The following is a 21,282-nucleotide window of genomic DNA, read 5'->3' on the forward strand; positions in this document are numbered from 1 at the left end:
TCTCTGTTGCACCGCTCAGCGGGGAGCCCCGTCTTCCTTCCCGCTTTGCCTTCGTCTCCCCAGGGAAGCTTGGCGCTCAGGGACCATAGATTGGACGATGGACATGGATTTAAAGGCGGGCTGGGCGCCAGGTACTGGGCAAGCCCCGGGGTCCCGGAAGCAAAGCTCCCGCCCTCAGAGCTCACCAGCCCCTGGAGCTGCTCCCCGTAGGGAACTTCTCCTAGGGGAGATGCTGAGAACACAGATCTCTTCAGAAGGGTCCGCCCCCCGGGATTTTCTGGGCCGGCTCCGGGCGCTCCTAGGCTCTCTCTGGGCCCTGCTGGGCTGCATCCGCCGCAGCGCCAGGCGCCGCTGGGGCCCCAGGGAGCTCCGGGCGGAGCGGGACGCGGCTCCAGGCTCAGGCGTGGGCTCCAGGCTCGGGGCTCGGCTCCAGGCTCCAGGCTCCAGGCTCGGGTAGCGGCTCCAGGCTCGGGTAGCGGCTCCAGGCTCAGGTAGCGGCTCCAGGCTCCAGGCTCCAGGCTCCAGGCTCCAGGCTCGGGGTGTGGGCTCCAGCCTCGGGGCACGGCTCCAGGTTCGGGTAGTGGCTCCAGGCTCAGGCGCGGGCTCCAGGCTCCAGGCTCCAGGCTCCAGGCTCGGGGCGCGGCTCCAGGCTCAGGCGCGGGCTCCAGGCTCCAGGCTCGGGGCACGGCTCCAGGCTCGGCGCGGGCTCCAGGCTCCAGGCTCGGGGCGCGGCTCCAGGCTCGGGGCGCGGCTCCAGGCTCAGGCGCGGGCTCCAGGCTCCAGGCTCAGGCGCGGGCTCCAGGCTCCAGGCTCCAGGCTCCAGGCTCCAGGCTCCAGGCTCAGGCGCGGGCTCCAGGCTCCAGGCTCGGGGCACGGCTCCAGGCTCGGGGCATGGGCTCCAGGCTCCAGGCTCGGGGCGCGGCTCCAGGCTCCAGGCTCCAGGCTCGGGGCATGGGCTCCAGGCTCGGGCGTGGGCTCCCGTTCGGGCCGCCTCGGGCCCCTTGTCTCACAGGCTCCCCGGGGACACCGAGGCCCAGCAGGCAAAGGGAGATGCGGCGGCGCAGCGAGGAGGCAGCCGGCGGGCGGCCCGGGCCTGGAAGCGCATCCGAGGTCCCGATCCCGCCCCGGGTGATCGCCCGACCCCGCTGGGCCTGGGTCAGTGCGGGACCGGCCGAGGGGCGCGCGGGTTCTCCGGGATCCCGGCTGTGCTGAGAAGGACTTGCGAGGGCTACAGAGCATCGTAGCCATGTCCCTGTAATTAGCTTCTATTGAGGGCAGCCAGGCGGTCCGGGAGGCCGGGCCCGGGCTCAGTGTTCCTATCTGTGAAATGGGCACAAAGGCAGCCCGGGCCCCCAGGGCCACTGATTATACGTTATGCAAATGTTGGGCTTTTTTATTATCGTGAACACTCGGGGATAAAGCAGAGACTGATGCCCGATTGTGATACCCCGGGTTTGTCCCAGGGCTGCACTTTTCTCTCGCGCTTCCTCTCCTCTCCTGCTTTCTTCCCTCCTTCCCCCTGCCTTTCCCCTTCCCTCCCTCCCTCCCTCCCTCCCTCCCTCCCTCCGCCTCGCTCCCCGCCCCGCCCCGTCTCTCCTTGCCCCGCCCCCCGCCCCGCCCCCCGCCGGCGCCATGGCGACCCGCCCCACGTGACGCCGTCGGCCCCGGCCGGCCAATGGGCGCGCACGCCGTGCGGGGCCGCGGACGTCGCTCCCCAAGATGGCGGCGCGGCCGTGCCGAGGAGCCGGAGCGGGGGCCGCCCGCGGAACCGAGTGAAGCCGCCGCCCGGGCCCGGGGCGCAGCGGGACGAGCGGCGGCGGCCGTGGCCATGCGGCGGGGCTAGGGGCGAGCGCGCTTCCTGGGGTTTAGTAATGTTAACAGAGGTAAGCGGCGGCCCGTCCCTGCCCGGCCTCCCGGCCTCTCCCCCGCCCGCCCGGCCCGGCCCCGCAGCTGCCCGCGCCCCCGCCCCCGGCGCGGGCAGCCCCCAGCGGGCGGCCGGCACTCAGGCCCTCCCGGCGCAGGGCCTCGGCCCCCCCGCGCCTCCGGCCGGACAGGCCGTGCGCGGAAGGGGGAGGCTGAGGCCCTCCCGGCCGGGGGGGAGGGGGCGCGGCGGGATTGGAACCCAGGTCCCGCGGGCCCCGGGGCAGGGCAGTGACCGGCCCAAGGTCACCCGGCTGAGGCGCGGCCCCGGGCAGATTCGGGCCTCTGCCGGAGAGGCTGCGCCCGGGCTGCCCCGAGGCTCCGGGTCCGAGGGCGGACTGGGACCCAGGCCTCGCGCTGCTTCTGAGCCGTGGCAGCGCGGCCCCTGCTTGCGGACGGGCAGACTGAGGCAGGGCCCTTGCTCGGGACTCTGGTCCCCGGGGGCTCCCGCGGACAAGGGGGGCGGGCGTCCGGGCGGCCCTTGCTGCTCGTGAGGGGGGGGGGGGCAGGGGGCGCCCCCGGAGACCCGGATTCAGGCCCCTTGGCCAGAGTCCCGGCCTTCCCGCCCCAGGGCGCGCCGGACTGGTGCCCGCGGGACCGAGGGCTCGGCCGGGGCTGCGCAGCGGCAGCGATGGCGGGGGGGGGGGGGAGCTGGGGGGCGCGGAAAAGGGCCTTGAAGAGCTTGTTGGGGTCTGAGCCCGCCCGCCCGTCCCCGCGGGCTCCCAGGACGCCTCCCTAGCCTCGGGCCGCCTCGGGGGCAGGGGCTCGTCTTGGGCGAGCGGGGGTGAGGAGGGGGTCCGCTTCCCCCCGAGACGCAGCGTGTAAGGACGACCGCTGCTGGGAAGTTGGGAGCGCCGAAGTGTGCCCGGCGCGGCTGCGTGGGCACCGATGGAGGAGTCCCGTGAGCCTGCCCGCCGGCGCCGCTGTCCCGCCTCCCTGGTCACATTCTCCTCGGGAGCCTTCCCAAGCCTGTTTCCAGTTTACCTGCTTCTGCTTTGAAGCCTGCCCTTCTGCCATTACTTTCTAAAAATAGAGCTGGGCTAAATCGTTCTAACGACATTGGGGCTGGAGGAGCATCGCTCCTGTGTTGCACTTAGTCATAAAGACCTTTGCTATCACCTGGCAAAACACTCGGCACACTTACAGACCTGACTTATGGGCAAGTTTCCTCGAGTGGCTGATGTGGGAGTGAGTTTGAAGGTAGAGATGTAGCTCTGGCCCTGTGGCTTCCCCTCACCCCTCCCTTAGGCTCATGCCGTGTTTGGATGGGTCGGACTTGACCTGTGATACTTGCAACTGTGCAATAATGAAACTGGGATCACAAGGTTCTGCTCTTTCCCCCCTCGGTCATTGTTCCATGCGTGTCTCTTGCTTGCCCTTGGTTATCGCCGGTACAGGATGTTATTTGTGATTGCTTTTGTACCAAGGTGGGGAGGCCAGCAACACTGATGCATCATGCTCTGTGTGGCGAGAGAAGGAGATAAAGCGGCCTTGTCCTCGGTCACAGCAAATTTAGCCGCTCCAGCAGTGGGCAGACACAAGCAAAGCCTAACAGGGACTGGATGAAGTCAAACTGAAAGGGGAAATTTCTCAGCTGAGGAAACCAGGATGCAGAATTTAGCAACTGTGAAAATGAGATAGTGATGGGAGGCTCTTTCAGATCTGTCATTTATTGGATTAAAAACAAAACAAAACTTTTTAATTATTTTTATTCCAACTAGTCGAGATTTAGCTACTTCATAGTTAATACACTTTAAAATCTTTCCACAAGGGCAAGAGAACTTTCCCTTCTGCTTTCACTTCATCTTTGCTAATTTTCCTTTTTTTTTTTTTTCCCACTTGGAATGTTGGGTAAATGTTACTCTTAACTTTTTTGATAAAAACATCGTTGACAGGTTGCATGGAAACACTATGGAAAATGTTCTCTTTCCTAAGCTTTTATTTATTCAGAGTGATTCAGAAATGGGATAGTCTGGTCACTTTAGTATTCACATGGGTCATTAGAGCTACAGAGAACCCTAGAGATCATTCCTGTTCTTTTTTAAATGAAGAATCATGGTCTTGAGGCTGACACTCGTTCAGGATGATGTAGCTACACTGAAAAAATAATGGCATTTCTGTGCTATTAGCATTCTTTAAGCTATGCAAAGGACTTGACATATATTAACTCATTTGGTCCTCACAATTATCCTGTCAGGTAGATGGCATTTTTTTAACCTCCATTTTACAGATCAGGAAATTGAGGCAGACAGTGGTGAAGTAACTTACCCAGGATCACATGGCTAGCAACTGTCTGAGGCTGAATTTGAACTCAGATCTTTGTGACTCCAAATCTTTCATTCTTATATGTTGTCACCTAATTGCCATGGGAAGACCGCTATCAATAGATTCAGGGTTTGCTGGTTTGCAAACCAGCAGGTATTAAGCACATACTGTGTGTCGAGTACTGCACTAGGTCTTAGAGCCATAAAACCAGGAATGAAACAATTCATACTGCTTTGCAACGTTGCCAGCTAATCCCCTCTTCAAGACCATCCGTGTGCCACTGGGGCTGAGCTCTACTTCTGAATTAGGACCTTATTTAGTCCCTTGTTTACAAATGCTTTTTTTTAATGTTTCTCTTTATACTTCCTTTTTTTTTTTTTTATCCCAGTATTCTTTTCTTCCCACTAGAAGCATTCCTTGTAACAAATTAAGCCCAATAGACTGACCCATTTGCTTGCTCTGTGGGATGACATGGCTTCCCTTTGTGCTCGTAGCCTGCCACCACTTAAAAAAGTGGAGTGAGATTTATTTTTCTTTGAACTCAGTGCTGGACCTACCATTAAGCAGACAGTGTTGTTCACCATTTTCCTGATCATGTGGGGTGTGTTGTTCATGTGGTTCTGCTTACTTTGTCTAGAATCCGTTCAGATAAAATCTTCCCAAGTTTCTTTAAATTTTGAATATTTGTTTTTTCTTATGACCAATGATTTTGACGTGCCATCATTTACCACAGTTTGCGGAGTGGAACTGCTTTGTTGTTGTTTGTTCTTCGTTCTCTAAGAGGATCGTGGCCATGACAGGAAAATGAATTGGATTTAAATGAGAGAGGGCTATGCAAGGTCACTTGCCTCACTTTCACCTCCAGAACCCTCTAGGTACCCTAATGGAGAAGCAGCAACTTTGTTTTTAGTTTTTTTCCTAAAGCAAAAACTTCTTCTAGCCATAGTTTCATTTAGCTGACACTTTTCCTTCTGTGTTTGATCTCTTCAGAGTATATGTATAGCAGTAGTGATGTAGGAGTTCAAGTCAAGCCAACAAGTGTTCTTTGAGCACCTGCTGTGTGCCTGGCACTGTGCTGAGTACTAAAGGGGAGGTACAGTTTTGTGCCTTCTCTGGTCGAATTTTCAATTGCTTCTCAGTTCAGTTGAACGAATTGAGGGATTCTCAGCAGCTCATTGGTATGTCTCCTCTCCTCATACTGCATCCCGAAATTTGTAAGTCAGTTATTTGGTGGTCTGTATACAGACTCACAGCTTAATGAGAATGTGTGATAAGAGATTAGTGGTGGAGAAGAGGGGAGAGCTGATTTCCAGCCCCAGGCACTATACTCTGGCTTTTATTTCCATGCCACCAGTTGCTTTTTGGGCATGGAGAAATCTCAGGCATTTCAGACTCATGGCCAAAAGGGAACTCATCATCTCCCTTTTTCATCTTGTGTCTTAGAGTTCTCCACAACATCTCTCTCAGTGGCCTGTTCTCTCCACTCACCAGCTTCCACCTCAGTTCAGGGACTGGTGAATACTGACTATGGAGCTTCTGATTGATCTCCCTGCCTCAAATCTCTCCCCACCCCATCCATGCTCCATGTAGTTTCATATGGTTGACCATGACAGTCCTGTATTTTTATTATGAAGATATTTTGAGGGTGAACGTGACAGGAGTTGACGTCTGATTGGATGTTGAGGGGGCGGGGTGAGAGGTTCCCACAACAGTCATTGGGAAGTTAGTAAGAAAGAATGTTTGGCTTCTATAAATTTTTAGAAATTAAAAAAAGGATAAAGAATGATTTCTGTGCAGGTATCCACAGGTGGTTCTGCTCATTTGCAGTAGGCTAATGGCACTTGGCCTAAGTGTCATGAGCTTCATATATAGAACAGAAGCTCTGTGACTGAGGTGGAGTAATTGGGTTTGTCAAGCTGATCTTGGCCACCTTTGGAAACTTAGAGACTTTTTGACACTGAAAAAAAAAATGTGGGGAGAGATCAGAGACGTCAGAGCTCAGTTCAGGTGAGGAAGGATTCGCTCTTGTCTTTTTAAGGCAGGAGTCAGACTTGTATAACAGGAGGAACAAAGAAGCAGGAAAGTGGCGGCCTTTTGGAGAGAAGCCCACTCCTTGACCTCTAGTTTTTGTGCTTTATATAAAAGGGAAAGCTAGAAAGGATTACCAATAGTCATCTCCTTTTGGCTTCTCAGAAGTCATCTAGTGATCCCGAGGCACCAGAAATGTGTCCTTAAAGGGATGTGGTCTCAGGGCCAAGGAAGCTGTCCCTGGGGTCGGGATGGGTTTGGGGGGACTTTGGCTCCAATATCTGTAACATGGATAGAATGGTTCTGAGTCCCCCTGCCTCAGTGCGCTTTTGGAATACGGGAAGCCACATCTGCAAGGGCTGGATGAGAGTCATGGCAGAGAAGGCAGGGCAGAGGGGAAAAAACAGCTTTCAGTTTTGTCTTTGGTGCCTCCCACAGGGCAGGCACTTATTTGTTGAAATGAATTCATTTGAAGGTAGGAGTTACAGACAAGATAACTTGGGAATTGGAGACTGATACCTACATTAGACTAAATATACATGCATGATTTGGTTTCTGTGATAGTGAAAGCTGCTTACTGTTCCTATGTAGAATGATGTCTGTGTCTATACATGCACTATATACAAAGATGGAACCAGCGCGTGCGCTCACTCTTGCTCGCGCTCTCTCTCTCTCTCTCTCTCTTTCTCTCTCTCTCTCTCTCTCTCTCTCTCTCACAGGCAATTGGGGTTAAGTGACTTGCCGTGGGTCACACAGCTAGGATTTGAACTCAGGTCCTACTGACTTCAGGGCTGGTACTCTCTCCACTGTGCCACCTAGCTGCCCCATGGAACCGGCTCTCCTTTCCTCCAACACTCAGCTCTGAGGTTCTTCCTGATCCCCCCAGGTCCTGGTGTTGTGTAAACTAGATGCCTATATTATCTCACCCAGTGGAATAGAAATTCCTTGGGGGCAGGAGCTGTTTCTTTTTTGTCTTTTATGCCCTGGTGCTTAGCTTAGTTCCTGGCCCATAGCACTGTATGCGAAGTAGGTGCACAGTGATTACTTGTGGGCTGGTTGAGCTGATTCCAACCTTCATTTTTGTTTACTTTCCAAGTTCTAGGGATATCTGTCTGGTGTGAGGGCTCTGAAGCATAAACCTTGACCTCAGGCGTGTACAAGGGGTTGATGACAAGAGGCCCAATGAGAACTTAGGCCAAACATTGCGGGTACGCCTCCTTTATTAGGTTTCCCAATTTGGCTGTATTTTTCCCCATAAATATTTACTTTTTAAAATTAAAATTTTTGAATTGTTTTATTGAAATTTTAATATTAAAGATCTATACGATTACCTAAATGTGTTAAAGATCTTTTACACTTAAAGCAATCAATTTTATTGGCTATAACATTATGACTTTTTTTTTTTTCCATGTCTAGACTTATCAATTTCTTTTAGAATAATTCTCAATTTACAGCAATGTATAACCAGGCTATGTATAACCATCAACAAATCTGGTTCTCAGCTTCTCGTCCATTGCTCCTCTGCAAGAGATGGAAGGTGTTTTATTCATGATCTTTTTGAAATCATGATTGGTTCCTGCTTCAGACTCCCTTCACCCCCTTCAGAGTTGCCTCTTGCATTATTGTGTTCACCATATACATTTCTCCTGGTTCTGCTGGACTATGGTCTCTGTCATTTCATGTAATTCTCTCCATATTTCTCAAATCTTTATTCATTTATGGCACAATAAAATTGTATTGCTTTCATATATTGCAGTTCTTTCAACCATTCTCTATTTGATGGAACATCCATCCTGACCAGGGACACTCAGTGAACTACTTTTGCATCATGCTCTCTCTCCCTGTCAGGCATCATCTAGTTTCCTCCTTCCCCAGCTAGAGGCCTGTGGTTTCCTGGGATCACAGCTGCAGTGTCTTATCTGCCTTCTTCCATTTGCCTGGAAGCCATTGCAGTGAGCCCATTCATGGGAAAAGGAAGCCTTGGGAGTGAGGGTGGGGAGGAGGTCACTGACTGATCAACCCTAGCAGAGTGGGATGTAGAAGAGCCTGGTTTAGGCAGGATTTCGGAGAAAAACAAACAAAATCCCCCAAACCAAAAGCCACTTAACAACTATCAGAGCTTGTCCCCAGTGGAATGGACTTCCTTGGGAAGTGTGTTCTTCCTTTACTAGAAATCTGAAATCAGAGGTTGGATGAACGTTTGCTGAACATGTCTCCAGTCCTCCAGAGCATTCTTGTTTAGGCTTGTACAGACCTGAATAGAATTAGCTTCTATGAGGCTGAAATTTATTTCTTTATTCAAAATTTATCATTCTTTCTTTCCCCCTTCCCTACTCCCCACTCCCTAGAAATTCAGAGTGAGAGACTTGTTTATTTTTTTATATAAAGTATATCATATCCTGGGGGCCGCTAGGTGGATAGAGTACCAGCCCTGAGGTCAGGAGGACCTGAGTTCTAATGTGGTCTCATATACTTAATACTTCCTATCTGTGTGACCCTGGGCAAATCACTTAACCCCAGTTGGCTCAGCAAAAAACAAACAAATAAATAAAAAAAAGTAGGTTATATCCTTGGGATGTAATTATTGTAATTACTATGCTTTCAGGGAGTTAACTGACCTTAATCATTGCTCCTTTCCTGATTAGTTCTGGTCAAGGAAATTTTAAAATCAAGTTTTTTTCTGCTCAGACCCTTAGAGAAACTCGGCTCTGAACTTTGATTTGGTTTGGGCCTGTTGGAAAACCCATGGGTGTTTTGCCTTTTAATCACGTGCCAAAGTGATATTCCCAAAGCATGGTCTGACTGACTATATTGTGCCTCTGTCTAATAACACCACTTTTTCTTCCAAATCTAGGACCGATCTAAAACAAACTGCTCTTTGTGATCTTTAAAGCCCTTTGATAACCTAGTTCCCAACCTATCTCTCCAGAAAGGTTTTATGCTCATTCATTTGCTCTTGGTCCAGTCAAACCGACCTGTGTTTCTCACATACGGCATTGTGTCCCATCCCAATGTCTCTATATGGTGTCAGCCTTGTTGATGACACAGGCCTTCCTTACCTCAACATCTTAGAATCCCTAGCTTCCTGTAAGGCCCAACTCAACCTTTATCTTCTTCCTGGAGCCTTTTCTGCTTCTCCTGCCTTCAACTCTGAATTTTTTTCATATCCTGCTCTCTTCCACATTATCTGTTTGCTGGCTGTTTATCTGGCTAAATCTATCTATTTGTTTTTTTAATCTATCTGTCTGTCTATCTGTCTATCTTATCTGATAAAAGAGACCATTCTTTTCATCTTTTATTACCTAGCTTTAATCACTGAATGGATATTTCCATAGTCAAACTGAGACCTGGGGAAGACCTTAAATTAAAAAGGCCAAGAGCTCCCACTGCATCTAAGTCTTTATCTTGCCAGTGGACCCAGATGGCTCCGGAGGAGAGAGTGAGGTTGGTGACTTTGCACAGCCCTGTTTTGCTTAAATCCAGTTCACTTAAAAGTCATGACATCATGTTCCTGATGTCATAGTTCTCTTCCTGTACAAAGAAGAAACAACAATTTTCTTTCAGTTCCTTGGGATAGGGATTCTTACATTTTTGTCTTTCCACTGTGACTACCATACTTTTTTTTTTTTTTTTTTTTTTTTGTCTAACCCTATGATTTCTTGCTTTAAATAAGTCCTGGTGAAGGGATTTCCTCCACCAGTGCACCTGCTGTATAAATTATAGTCTTTTTAAAAAGTCTTTTTCAAAGTTTATTTTATACTTCGTTTTTATTTTAATTTTAAATTCCCTTTCCCTCTGTCCCTTCAAGCAGAATGCTACCCATTACAAATGTGAAGTCTTACAAAACATTTCCATGTTGCCAAAAAAGGCAAGAAAAATAAATTAGGAAAAAATATGCTTTAATCTGCACTCAGTGCAGATTATTTTTGATCACGAGTCCTTTGGAATTGTTGTGGTTCATTGTATTGATTAATGTAATTCTTTCACAGTTGATTACACTGTTGCTGTTACTCTATATAATTTCTCCTGGTTCTGTTCACTTAGTTCTTCATTTCCCCCAGCTTATTCTGAAATCTGTCTGCTTGTCATTATAGTACAGTAGTATTCCATTACAATTATAAGCTATAACTTGTTCAGCCATTCCCCAAATGATGAGTATCTCCTCAAGTCCAATTCCGACTGCAAAAGATCTGTTATAAATATTTTTGTACAAACAGGTCTTTTTTTCTTTAATCTCTTAGGGATACAGTTCTAGTGGTGGTATTGTTGGGTCAAAGGGTATGCACAATTTTATCACCCCTTGGACATAGTTCCAAATTGTTCTCTAGAATGGTTGGAACAGTTCACAACCCCATCAACAGCAGGTGAATGTTCCAGTTCTTCAATATCCCCTCCAGCATTTGCCATTTTCTTTTTCTGTCGTGTTAGTCTGTCTAGTCGGTGTGAGGTGGTACTTCAGTGTTATTTTAATTTGCATTTCTCTAATCAATAGTGTTTTAGAACATTTTTTCATGTTTATTAATACATTTGCTTTCTTCTGAAACTGGATATTTTTTTTCCTTATTGTAACTTTTTATTTACAAAACATATGCATGGGTAATTTTTCAACATTGACCCTTGCACAATCTTCCATTCCAGCTTTTCCCCTCCTTCCCCCCCTCCTCTAGGTGGCAGGTAGTCCAATACATGTTAAATATGTTAAAGTATATGTTAAATCCAATACATGTATACATATTTATACAGTTATCTTGTTGCATAAGGAAAATTGGATCTAGAAAGAAAGAAAAAAAAACCTGAGAGGAAAACAAAAATGCAAGCAAACAATAACAGGAAGAGTGGAAATGCTGTGTTGTGGTCCACACTCATTTCCCAGTGTTCTCTCTCTGATTATTCTCATTACTGAACAATTGGAACTGGTTTGAATCATCTCATTGTTGAAGAGAGTCACATCCATCAGAGTTGATCATTGTATAATCTTGTTATTGCCACTTATAATGATCTCCTGCTTATTTCACTTAGCATCAGTTCATGAAGTCTCTCTAAGCCTCCCTGAAATCATCCTGCTGACCATTTCTTACAGAACAATAGTATTCCATAACATTCATATACCACAGTTTATTCAGCCATTCTCCAATTGGTGGGCAGCCGCTCAGTTTCCTGTTTCTTGCCACTACAAAGAGGGCTGCCATAAATATTTTTGCACATACGGGTCCCTTTCCCATCTTTAAGATCTCTTTGTGATATAAGCCCAGTAGTAACACTGCTGGAGCAAAGGGTATGCACAATTTGATAATTTTTTGAGTATAGTTCTAAATTGCTCTCCAGAATGGTTGGATCCATTCACAATTCTACCAACAATGTATCAGTGTCCCAGTTTTCCCACACCCCTTCCATCATCCGTCATTATCTTTTTCTGTTATTTTAGCCAATCTGAGAGGTATGTAGTGGTATTTCAGAGTTGTCTTAATTTGCATTTCTCTTATTAATAATGACTTGGAGTATCTGTTCATATGACTAGAAATTGTTTCAATTTCTTCATTTGAAAATTGTCTGTTCATATCCTTTGACCATTTATTAATTGGAGAATGGCTTGATTTCTTATAAATTTGAGTCAGTTCTCTACATATTTTGGAAATAAGGCCTTTATCAGAACCTTTGAATGTAAAAATATTTTCCCAAACTGGATATTCTTATCCTTTGAACCCTTGATCAGTTGGGAAATGGCTCATATTTTTATCCATTTAACTGAATTTCCTATGTAGTTGAGAATCAAATCTTTATCAGAGAAATTCTATAAAGTTTTTCTCCCTAGTTTCTAGCTTTCTTTCAAATGGTGGCTGCATTGTTTTTGTTTGTGCTAAACCTTTTTAATTTTATGTAAATTACCCATTTTATTTCCCATGAACCTTTATATAGTTTGGCCATATACTCTTCCCTAATTTTTATATCTGACAGGTGATGTTTTACTTGCTCTCCTAATGTGCTTAAGGTATCAGTTTTTGTATCTAAATCATTTAGTCAGCTTATGGTCTTAGAGGTGGTGGGGGGGCTATTCCAGCCTCCCCATCCAACCTGTATCAGAGGGAACTGAACTGAACCCAGCTTGACTTTCCTCTAAGGTTAGCTTTCTTTCCACTGGGACACAGATTAGTGTTTGTTGATTGATTTGTTTGTTGATTGGCTTCTAAAATGTCAGATCACCTTGGAATTTGGCTTCTGGTTTGTCACATGGCCGGGAGTGACATAGTTTTTATTGTGTGCACTTTTAAAGTTCAGGGATAGTGTTAAGTTACTCTGTTGTCTTCCCTGTTAAGAGTATGAGCACATTGTAGTCCCAGGAATATAGTATAGACTTCGGGGCAGGAGGGGAAGATTGTTGGTTATCTTTGTAGAATGGCTTTGGCCATAAGTTTAAGCTTTAATGTGGTAAATTATATCATTTGTTAAATACAGTAACAATGACTAGTCAATTGACTTAATCTTATAGTGTTTGTTTTGCAGAATTTAGGTATGACACTTCCACTCAAGTATGGTCTAATACATTTCTCTGATATCTTGGGAGATAAGAGTGTCTTACTCTGGCATCATTCGGGTGTTTATATGTAACTTGATACTGTGTTGTTACCATGTGTTTTTATTTAGTTTTGTCATTGAGATAGTGTATCATTTCTCAATAGCTCTCACTAAAAACGCTTGTGTTTGATACTAGGGAATAGGACTCTTTTTCACCAGCTGAAACTATACAGGAGAGGAATTGGGAGAAATTAGAAAGCAGAGACAGAGGAGTAATGAGAAGAAATTGCCTAGAAAGGAAAAGAAAGCCAAGTAATCTTTCTCTATAAAGAGAAAAAAAGTACAAATAGCAGTATTCTCTGAAAAGTGAATAGAAGAATTGGAAATAGAGTCCCTTTACCTAACACCAAAGGCCTCTAGGAGCTACGTTTTTAAATATTCAAGTTGAAGTCTGATAGACTACATTGGTGCAGTCTTACATTTACATGCCATCCCTTTCCTGTCATACTTCATCATGTACCTTGATGAGCTGAAAAATACTTTTTTTTTGTCATTGCTATAAATTTGTAAAATGTTATTTTCAGAATTTAGATATTATCTTTGAAATTATTTTTCATCTTTGTGTTCCCTTGAATGAATTTAAAACTTGTTTATCAATGTGATTGTCTCTTCTCTTTAATTCTGAATCTTGGTTGCCTTACACATATATTTTCTTTTAAAGGGACTTCTGTGCTTAGGTTTAGATTTCAGTTTGAAAGTCAGGAAGTAAACAGTGAAATTTAGAAGTCAGAGCAAGGGAAATTAGAAGAGACCACCCGGGGAAAAATTTGAAGAGGAAAGTTTTGCTCACTTGGTGCCACCTCTTGAGTTACCACATGAGACCATGAAGCTTTGATTGCAGAAGGAAGAAAAGGGCAAGCTGCTGAAGCACTCCTGTTTGTTGGCAGGGTTGCTGCCGGATAATCGGGCTGTGACTTGGAAAGGACAAGGGTTCCTGGCAACCCTAGTTCTTTCTTCTGTTTTCAGTGTGGGAAACAGGATAAAGGGAGGACTCTTTTTGATCTCTATATGCTGTTCTCTTGGATTTCTTATGGTCTCCAGGGGACAGGAAGTTGTTGTTGGGACTCTCTGGCTGTCTTGCCTAATAGAAGGGGCAGTGAAGGAGCTTGTGGAGAAGTGGGGGTGGGGAGTTGGACAGGAAAGCTGTTTGGGGTGCCCAAGCTGGGATGTCAGACATGAAGGAAATTCATGGCCTCATCAGAAGATGGCTGCTCCCCTGTGATTTATAGTCTTCAGGCTTTGCCAGGAGGTGAAGAGCCCACTTCTCCATGGTCACCTAGCTTCTGTGGATGCCTTGAAGGCTTGAATTTCTCATCTTCCTGCCCATGGTTGCTCCTCTGTCCGGGTCCACACGACCACCTGTAAAATCATGTTTGGGAAATCTGATGGGGAAGATTCAGAACAGATCCCAGCTGAGCACCTTCTGATGGACCTTTGTGTTTGGAGCTGGCTCTAGAATTTTGGACCTCAATAAGCTGTTTGGACAGTTTCCCCAGAGGAACAGTGTTACTGTAACTGGTAGTTTCCCAGGCCAACTTCAAAGGATTTCATCCATAATTTTCAAAATAGTGTACATTTCTAATAGAGCTGTAGAACCTAATCACTTTTCTAACACCATTTCAGTTCATTAAGTATTTAATTTGTGCCTGCTGTATAGTAGGTGCTGTTAGGAGCTGAGGATATAGATAGATGCAGTGAGTTAGGATGGTAGCCATCCCCTACTCCCATGGAATTGGGCCTTGAAGGCCAGAAAGCAGGGGGTGGGGAGTGCATGGTCGCGTCTTGCATCTCGAGTCATCACGGGCATCCTACCTGGCCGGCCACTGGACAGTGACAGCTGTCACAGAGGGTGTGAGACTGGCGCCTTCGGGCCACTCTGTCTCCCTTCAGTCCAGTTTATGCGGGAATTGAGTCACTCCCCATCCTGTTCTTACCATTTCTGTTATGTGCTGAGCATTCAGACAGAAGTGAAATACTGCTTTCCGAGTATATTTGCTGTTTGAGAGGGAAACACTCTGTGCACACATAAGTATAAAACATGAATACGTACAGATACATCTCTAACAGGGAGGAGACGGAGGGTGAATATGAAGGACACTTTGTTACCAAGAGAACTGGGAGTTTAGGGGGGCAGCCTTAAGAGCTCAGTGAAAAGGTCGGGCCCCAGGCCAGGAGCTCCGAGAGAGTATGCCCAGCCCAAACCATCAAACTGGTTATACATGAGTGAGATCTTCCCTCTCCTCCCACCCAGGGCTCACTGCAGCCCCAGGAGAATGGAGAGGGCCCCGGGTTCTTTGTTCCTGGGGTGGAGGCCCAGGTCAAACCTCTAGTCCCAGATAGGGTCAGTGGAGTCCTGGGGCTCAGCTCTTTGTAGAAAGGACTGGTCCATCCCATCTGGTACCCTGTAGAGTTTGGCTCCTGGAGGGCCCTGTATCAGGGCTGTGTGTCTGAGGCCCACTAGAGAGGGAGGTGGGATGGGATAGCATGAGAGCCCACCTGGATTTGCCATGGGGACCTGGGACAGGACAGTTAGATCAGTCAGTAAAAAGAGCACTTATTTTGTGCTCATTGTGTGCAAAGAAGCAAGTGGTGTCTGAGCCAGCCACAGCTCTCTAGAACAGTGGTTCTCAACCTGGGATCTCTACTTACCTTGCTTAAGAAGAGTCCTGGGAGGGATCCTTCTGGATTAGAAATGTGAGGGAGGTCCTGAATCATTTCCTTCCCTCCCTCTCTTATTTTCCCCCTTTTCCCTCCCACAGTGCTGGGAGGGAGCTGGAGCCACAAGCAGCTCCTCTGTGACCTTTGCTATGTCTGGGAACATTGCTTAGTGTTTCTTTACTCTCTCTCCCTTTTTCTTCTGCTAAAGGCCCCACATGCAGTGGGATGGCTTCTTGCCATATCAGGGCTGGTAGGAACCTTAGACAACTGGGCATTAGTCCTATGTCCTTATTTGTCAGGGCAAGGAATTGAGGCCTCAGCTTAATGAAGCGGCTCATCTTGGGTTTCCTGGGAGGTTCCCATGTGTGGTTCCCACTTTAATAGTCTCTTCCTCTTGTTCCAGGCCCAATTACAGGCATCAGAATCCAGAATCTGTTTTCCAGCTCTTTTTGCTTCTCAGCGGAGTGGTACAAAGCAGGTACTAGGCAGAACTTGAAATTTTGAGCATTTCCTATCAGAAGGCCAATTACTTTAAATATAAGCAACTGCTTAAAAGTCTTTTATCAGTGTCATAATTACAGATCTCAAGAGCTGTTGTACAGGTGAACAACAGGCATAGCAATTGAAGGAAGAGCTTAGTAATTAGTTTTTTGCGATACATAATTTTTAGCAAACTAATGTAAACTTGTAAATCCGATAATTTGCTGTAGAAATGAGAACTGGATTCTAAAAAGCAAGCAACACTTTTGCATAATTATAGTATATTAAGTTAATAGATAATTGAAACACATGTTCTTTCACCAAAGAAATAGATCTGCCATGATTAAAGTTTTGTAATTTATTTAATTTAGCTTGAAAAAACTTTAACCACTTTAGATACAGTGACTTATGTGATGGGACAGTAGTAATCGTTTGAACTCATGACAGTTGTGATAAATGGGGAGAATTAGGATTGGACATTGCTTCATTTGCCTGTCTTTGACGGCATGCCTAGAAGAGATTTGGTCTTTTCCAGAGAGAATTCCACAGAGAATTGCAGAAAGGTTAGAAAGAAGCCCAATGAATTTGGCAAACTGGTAAACTTGGTGACCTTGAAGAAAACAATTTATGTCAAGTAGTAGAGAGGGGAGCGGAGTGTCAAGAAGGGCAGATTTGGTAAGAAGCATTTGAATAGATAATAATTTTTTTAAAAAGCAGCAATGTAGTCACTGATAAATATTGTAGACCCCTTTTATAGAAAGGGGAAATAGTTGGCAAGGCTGGTATGATATATTGTGATGGGCAATTCCAGTGGTCTGGACAAATGCTGGGGCTGCTCTCCCTGCCTAAAGCAGAGAGATTTAGGGAATTAACGATAAATGTATTTTTTAAAAGATGAAAGTAGCAAGGAGACCAACTGTTTTTAGATAACAAAATATGCAAATGCTAACTTTTAGTACTGTACTCACTACTATTATTAAATTGGTGCTTGTTAGTTAGATGAATACTCTTTTTGTGGCAAAGACAGAGATGTAAGATGGACATTCATATTGTTAGGTGAATTTGGAAATGATTGAAGAGCTAGATCCAGAGAATATTTATTAATAGTAATAGTTCATTTGTTAGCTTTATAAGGATGTTTCTTGTTCAGTAAAACTGCAGGCTTATCTTGACACTCTGCTCTGTTTTTAGCCTCCTTCCCTCCTTTCTTGCTGTTCTTTCTTCCTTCCTTCCCTCCCTTCTTTCCTTCCTCTTTCTCTTTCTCCCTCTTTTTTTTTCTTCCCCTCTCTCTCCCTTCCTTCCTTTCTTCTTCCTTCCCCCCACAAAATGACTAATAAGGAAATTGTTTAACATAATTGTACATATATATATATATATATATATATATATATGTATGTATGCATACATCTATATACATATAACTTATAGCAACTTCCTGGTGGGATGGAGGAGGGAGAGAGAATTTGAAACACAAAAAGTCAAAAATTTTTTTTTTAAATGTTAAAAATTGATTTTACTTATAGTTGGGGGAAAATAAAATACTAAAGAAAAAAAAAAGTTGTTGCGTTTCTGTACCTCTAACTTATAGGTGTGCAATGGATTTTTTTTTGGGTGGGGGGGAGTGCGTTAGCACTTTTATTTATTATTATTAAATTCTATTTCATTTGGTTCAGCCCTGTGTTTTAATCTGCCAAGATACTTTTGGATCCTGATTCCATTATCCAGCCTGTTAGCTATTTTTCCCAGTTTGATGTCATTGACAAATGTGATGAACATGCCCTCTATTACTTTATCCAAGTCCCTGATAAAAAGTAAGCAAGAAAGGCAAAGCATAGATCCCCTTCCACATTGACATTGATCTAAATAGTTGTGAATACATCGAGTTTTGTCTACTCTGTATATCTCAGTCTTCTTCATGAAAATAGTATGAGATGCTTTGGCAGAAACTTGGCAGAAATCTAGGTGACTATATGACGTTGTCTTTGTCTACAGGCTTAGTAATCTTGTCAAAAAAACAAGTTTAGTTTGTCAGGATTTGTTCTTGATAAAGACACTTTGGTTCTTTGCATCGTTTCCGTTTTAAATGTTCACTAGTTATCTCTTTAATGGTCTGTTCTAGAATTTTCCCAAAATTGAGTATTGCTCATAATTGTCCATCATCCTTTTTTAAAGATTTAACAGATGAGTTTATGTGCTAACCTCTTTGGTCAGTCTCTTTTTGCAATTAAATCAGATGGTTGCTGTCCAAGGTGCTTTCTGGCCTATTTTGGTCTCCTTGTTGGAGTAGTTTATTTAAATTGGTTAAATTTGGATAATGTTATAGTCAGTGTTAGCATCTGTTCTGTTGTCAATTTTTCATTTTTTAAAGAAAAATTTCAATTACTTATTTTAAATAATTCAGTTTTTAATCTTTTTAGTTCTACTTATAGTACATTCTACTTTCTAATTCTTCTTATAGTTTTTAATAAATTTTTATTTTATTTATGACATCTTATCCTAAATTTAGAGCTGGAAAGGATCTCAAGATCATTTAATCTATCATTTTACAAATTAGGAAGGAAGAATTTGAGAAGGGAAATGACGTGGCCAATGCATTACAAGCCCTAAGAGGCAGAGCTAGGACTTGGCCCAACTCAATGGATCTTCCTACTTGCCATGAATAGACACTAGGGTAGACCCCCCCCCCCAAAAAAAAAAAAAAAAAAAAAAGCAATTCTTCTTCTTTAGGCTGTCAAAACTCATGTCTCTTTTATACTTTATGGGTGTTGGGGCTCTTTGTGCACAGTGATTTTCAGTTATTTTGTTGAAGGTCAAAATCATGTGAGACAAAAAGATCTCTTCCCTTTTTGTGGCCTGAACCCCTCTGACAGCAGTCTGGTGAGCTTCTGGCCCCTTCTCAGAACCCTGAGTTTACAATGCATAAAATAAAATACATAGGATTATGAAGAAAGCCAATTATATTGAAATAAAGTTGTCAGAAGACCCCAACCCCCCAAAAAACAAAAATTCTGTTCACAGACCAACCTTGAGCTTAAGTCCCTCTGATAGAGAATGTGAGGCTTCCATCTAATCTTCAGGTCTTTGACTTTTCTTACTTCTTTTTCCTGAACCATATATTTCTTAGCAACCTCACTATTTCCCACCTTTCGATTTGAAGAGTAGAATCAAGTTCCTCATGGAATTTCTTAACCATTTTATCCTCAGTGTAAACTGCAGTTTTCATGGTGGTCTCTTTGTAAATATTCATTTTTAATGAATCCAATGAAATACCTTTTCTTGTAGCTTCTAAGAGTGCATGCACCTGCTGGGTTGGCTCTTTTCTTTGTCTCTCCAAGGAACATCTGTGAGACATTTTTGGAAAAGAACATGTTATTCAGTTGTCTTGTGACTATAGAAACCAGCACTTCTAGCTTCCCTGTCCAAAGTGCTCCTGCTTGGTTACCATTTCCCTACATGTGCTGTTTTCACTGTGGGAATGGAAGCTTCTTGAGGTGAGGGACTGATTTATTTGCTTGTTGGTTCAGTGCTTAGTATAATGATAGTAAAGCCATATGTAGTACATGTAAAGATTGATATGATTCAGCTGGCAGTGATATGTCTGTCCTCTCACTGTTAATTGCACATGCATCTCACATGTAGAGTAGCAGTAAATGGTCACTGTTTGAAAATTGGTCTTTGTACTTTTTGCCCCAATTTTGGACACTGCCACGTGGCAGGAAAAGAACAAGCATTTATTAAAGACCTACCTCCTACGTGTCAGGCACTGTGATAAATGCTTTACAAATATTATCTCATTTGATCCTCTCAATATCCCTAGCGGTGGGTACTATTATTGTCATCCCCATTTTGCAGTTGAGACAACTGAGGCAACAGAGGTTAACTAACTTGCTTGGATAACAGCTACTTAGTCTGAGGCTGGATTTGCACTTGGGTCTTCTTAACTTTTGAGCCAGTGCTCTCTCCACGGTGTCACCTAGCTGCCTCAGTACCACCAACACTACAGAAAGAAAGGGAATCTGTACATGTCCAAGAACAATTTTGTGTTTTTCATTATTCTATTTGTTCTTATTTTAATTAGCACATTAATTTTTATCGAAGTGCTTGAAAATAGGTAACCTTACCTTGTTTAAATGTTTCTTCCGAAATAGCCTTTATATTATTAATTCATTTGGGAACCCATTTCTGTATAGATATTATGAAGCCAATTTCCCTCACCCCTCATTTGTCTTGTATCACCTAAATCAGAGGCTGTAGAATAATAAGTATGCATTTAGTCTGACAGTAAAGTTATTAAGTATCTTCTATGTGGCAGGCATAAGTAAACACTAAAGATAAAAAAAAGAGGGAAAAGACAGCCCTTGCCCTTAAGGAGCTCATGGTTTATTGAGGGAAACAACATGCAAACAAATGCATCAGGTAGATTTTAGTTGGGATTTGAAAGGAGTCAGGGCGTGAAGATAGGGAGGGGTTTGTTCCAGGCATGGAAGACAGTCAGATAAAATGCCAGGACCAGCCAGGAGGTCAGTGTCATGTATGGGGAACAAGGGATGGGAAGACTGAAAGGGAAATGGCGAGCCTGGGTTATGAAGGACTTGGAATGCCAAACAAGATTTTGTATTTGATTCTAGAGGCAGAAGGGAGCCACTGGAGTTCACTGAATGGGGGAAAAGAGGGGAGAGGTACCATGGTCAGATGGCCATATTTAGTAGGAAATGTTTCCAGTATATTTGTTTAACTTGAGGGTTTGGTTTTTTCCCTTTAATTTTTTTCTACTTAAAAACAGTTTTACTTTATAAAATTCCTATAATTTATGACAATGATCTTATAGATCTGAAAGTAGATAGTTTTTAGGGGAGTATATTGCCTTGCATAGATAACACTTGTTACAAAGTAGAAGATAAATAATCTTGATTGATTTTTTTGAAACTTGGGCAATGCAGTGATGCTCTTATCTTTTTCTTACTGATAACTTTGTTTTGCAAGTTGATTATAGTTTCAAATGGTTTGAAGATAACATGCTGACTTGACAAAAGCAAACTGAGTTAAAGGTCAGCTTTTTAAAAAGGGAGACCTTGAAATAATATAAGCATACTATTTCTATGTACTTTAACTGTAAAGTAATTTTGGTAAAATATAGCTGCTTTGACTTTACATTAAAATTTTTGCGTTGTGTAATATGAGAAGTTTTTTTTTTCTTTTTTTTTTTAAGAAAATACATTAAATACTACTCTACAATTACTATTACTGCTGCTGGTGCTGCTGCTGCTACTACTACTGCTACTACCATTACCATTATTATCTGGCATTCCCTTGTGATTCTCACCACAGCCCTGTGAGATTGTTCCTATAGGTTAATAC

General features: G+C 44.4%; 1 protein-coding gene across 3 annotated transcripts in view; it reads left to right on the forward strand.

The window, feature by feature from the left end:
• Positions 1-1,671: 1,671 nt before the first annotated feature.
• SNX13 (sorting nexin 13) overlaps positions 1,672-21,282 on the forward strand; it is a 102,096-nt gene continuing 82,485 nt past the window's right edge. For all 3 annotated transcript variants that reach the window (XM_031940679.1, XM_031940680.1, XM_031940681.1), the window contains exon 1: positions 1,672-1,883. In XM_031940679.1, the coding sequence (XP_031796539.1) occupies positions 1,872-1,883 (12 nt within the window). In that variant the 5' untranslated portion in view covers positions 1,672-1,871. The remainder of the gene's footprint in view (positions 1,884-21,282) is intronic.

The sequence above is a fragment of the Sarcophilus harrisii genome, chromosome 5 (genome assembly GCF_902635505.1).
Source record: "Sarcophilus harrisii chromosome 5, mSarHar1.11, whole genome shotgun sequence".
Classification (NCBI taxonomy): domain Eukaryota; kingdom Metazoa; phylum Chordata; class Mammalia; order Dasyuromorphia; family Dasyuridae; genus Sarcophilus; species Sarcophilus harrisii.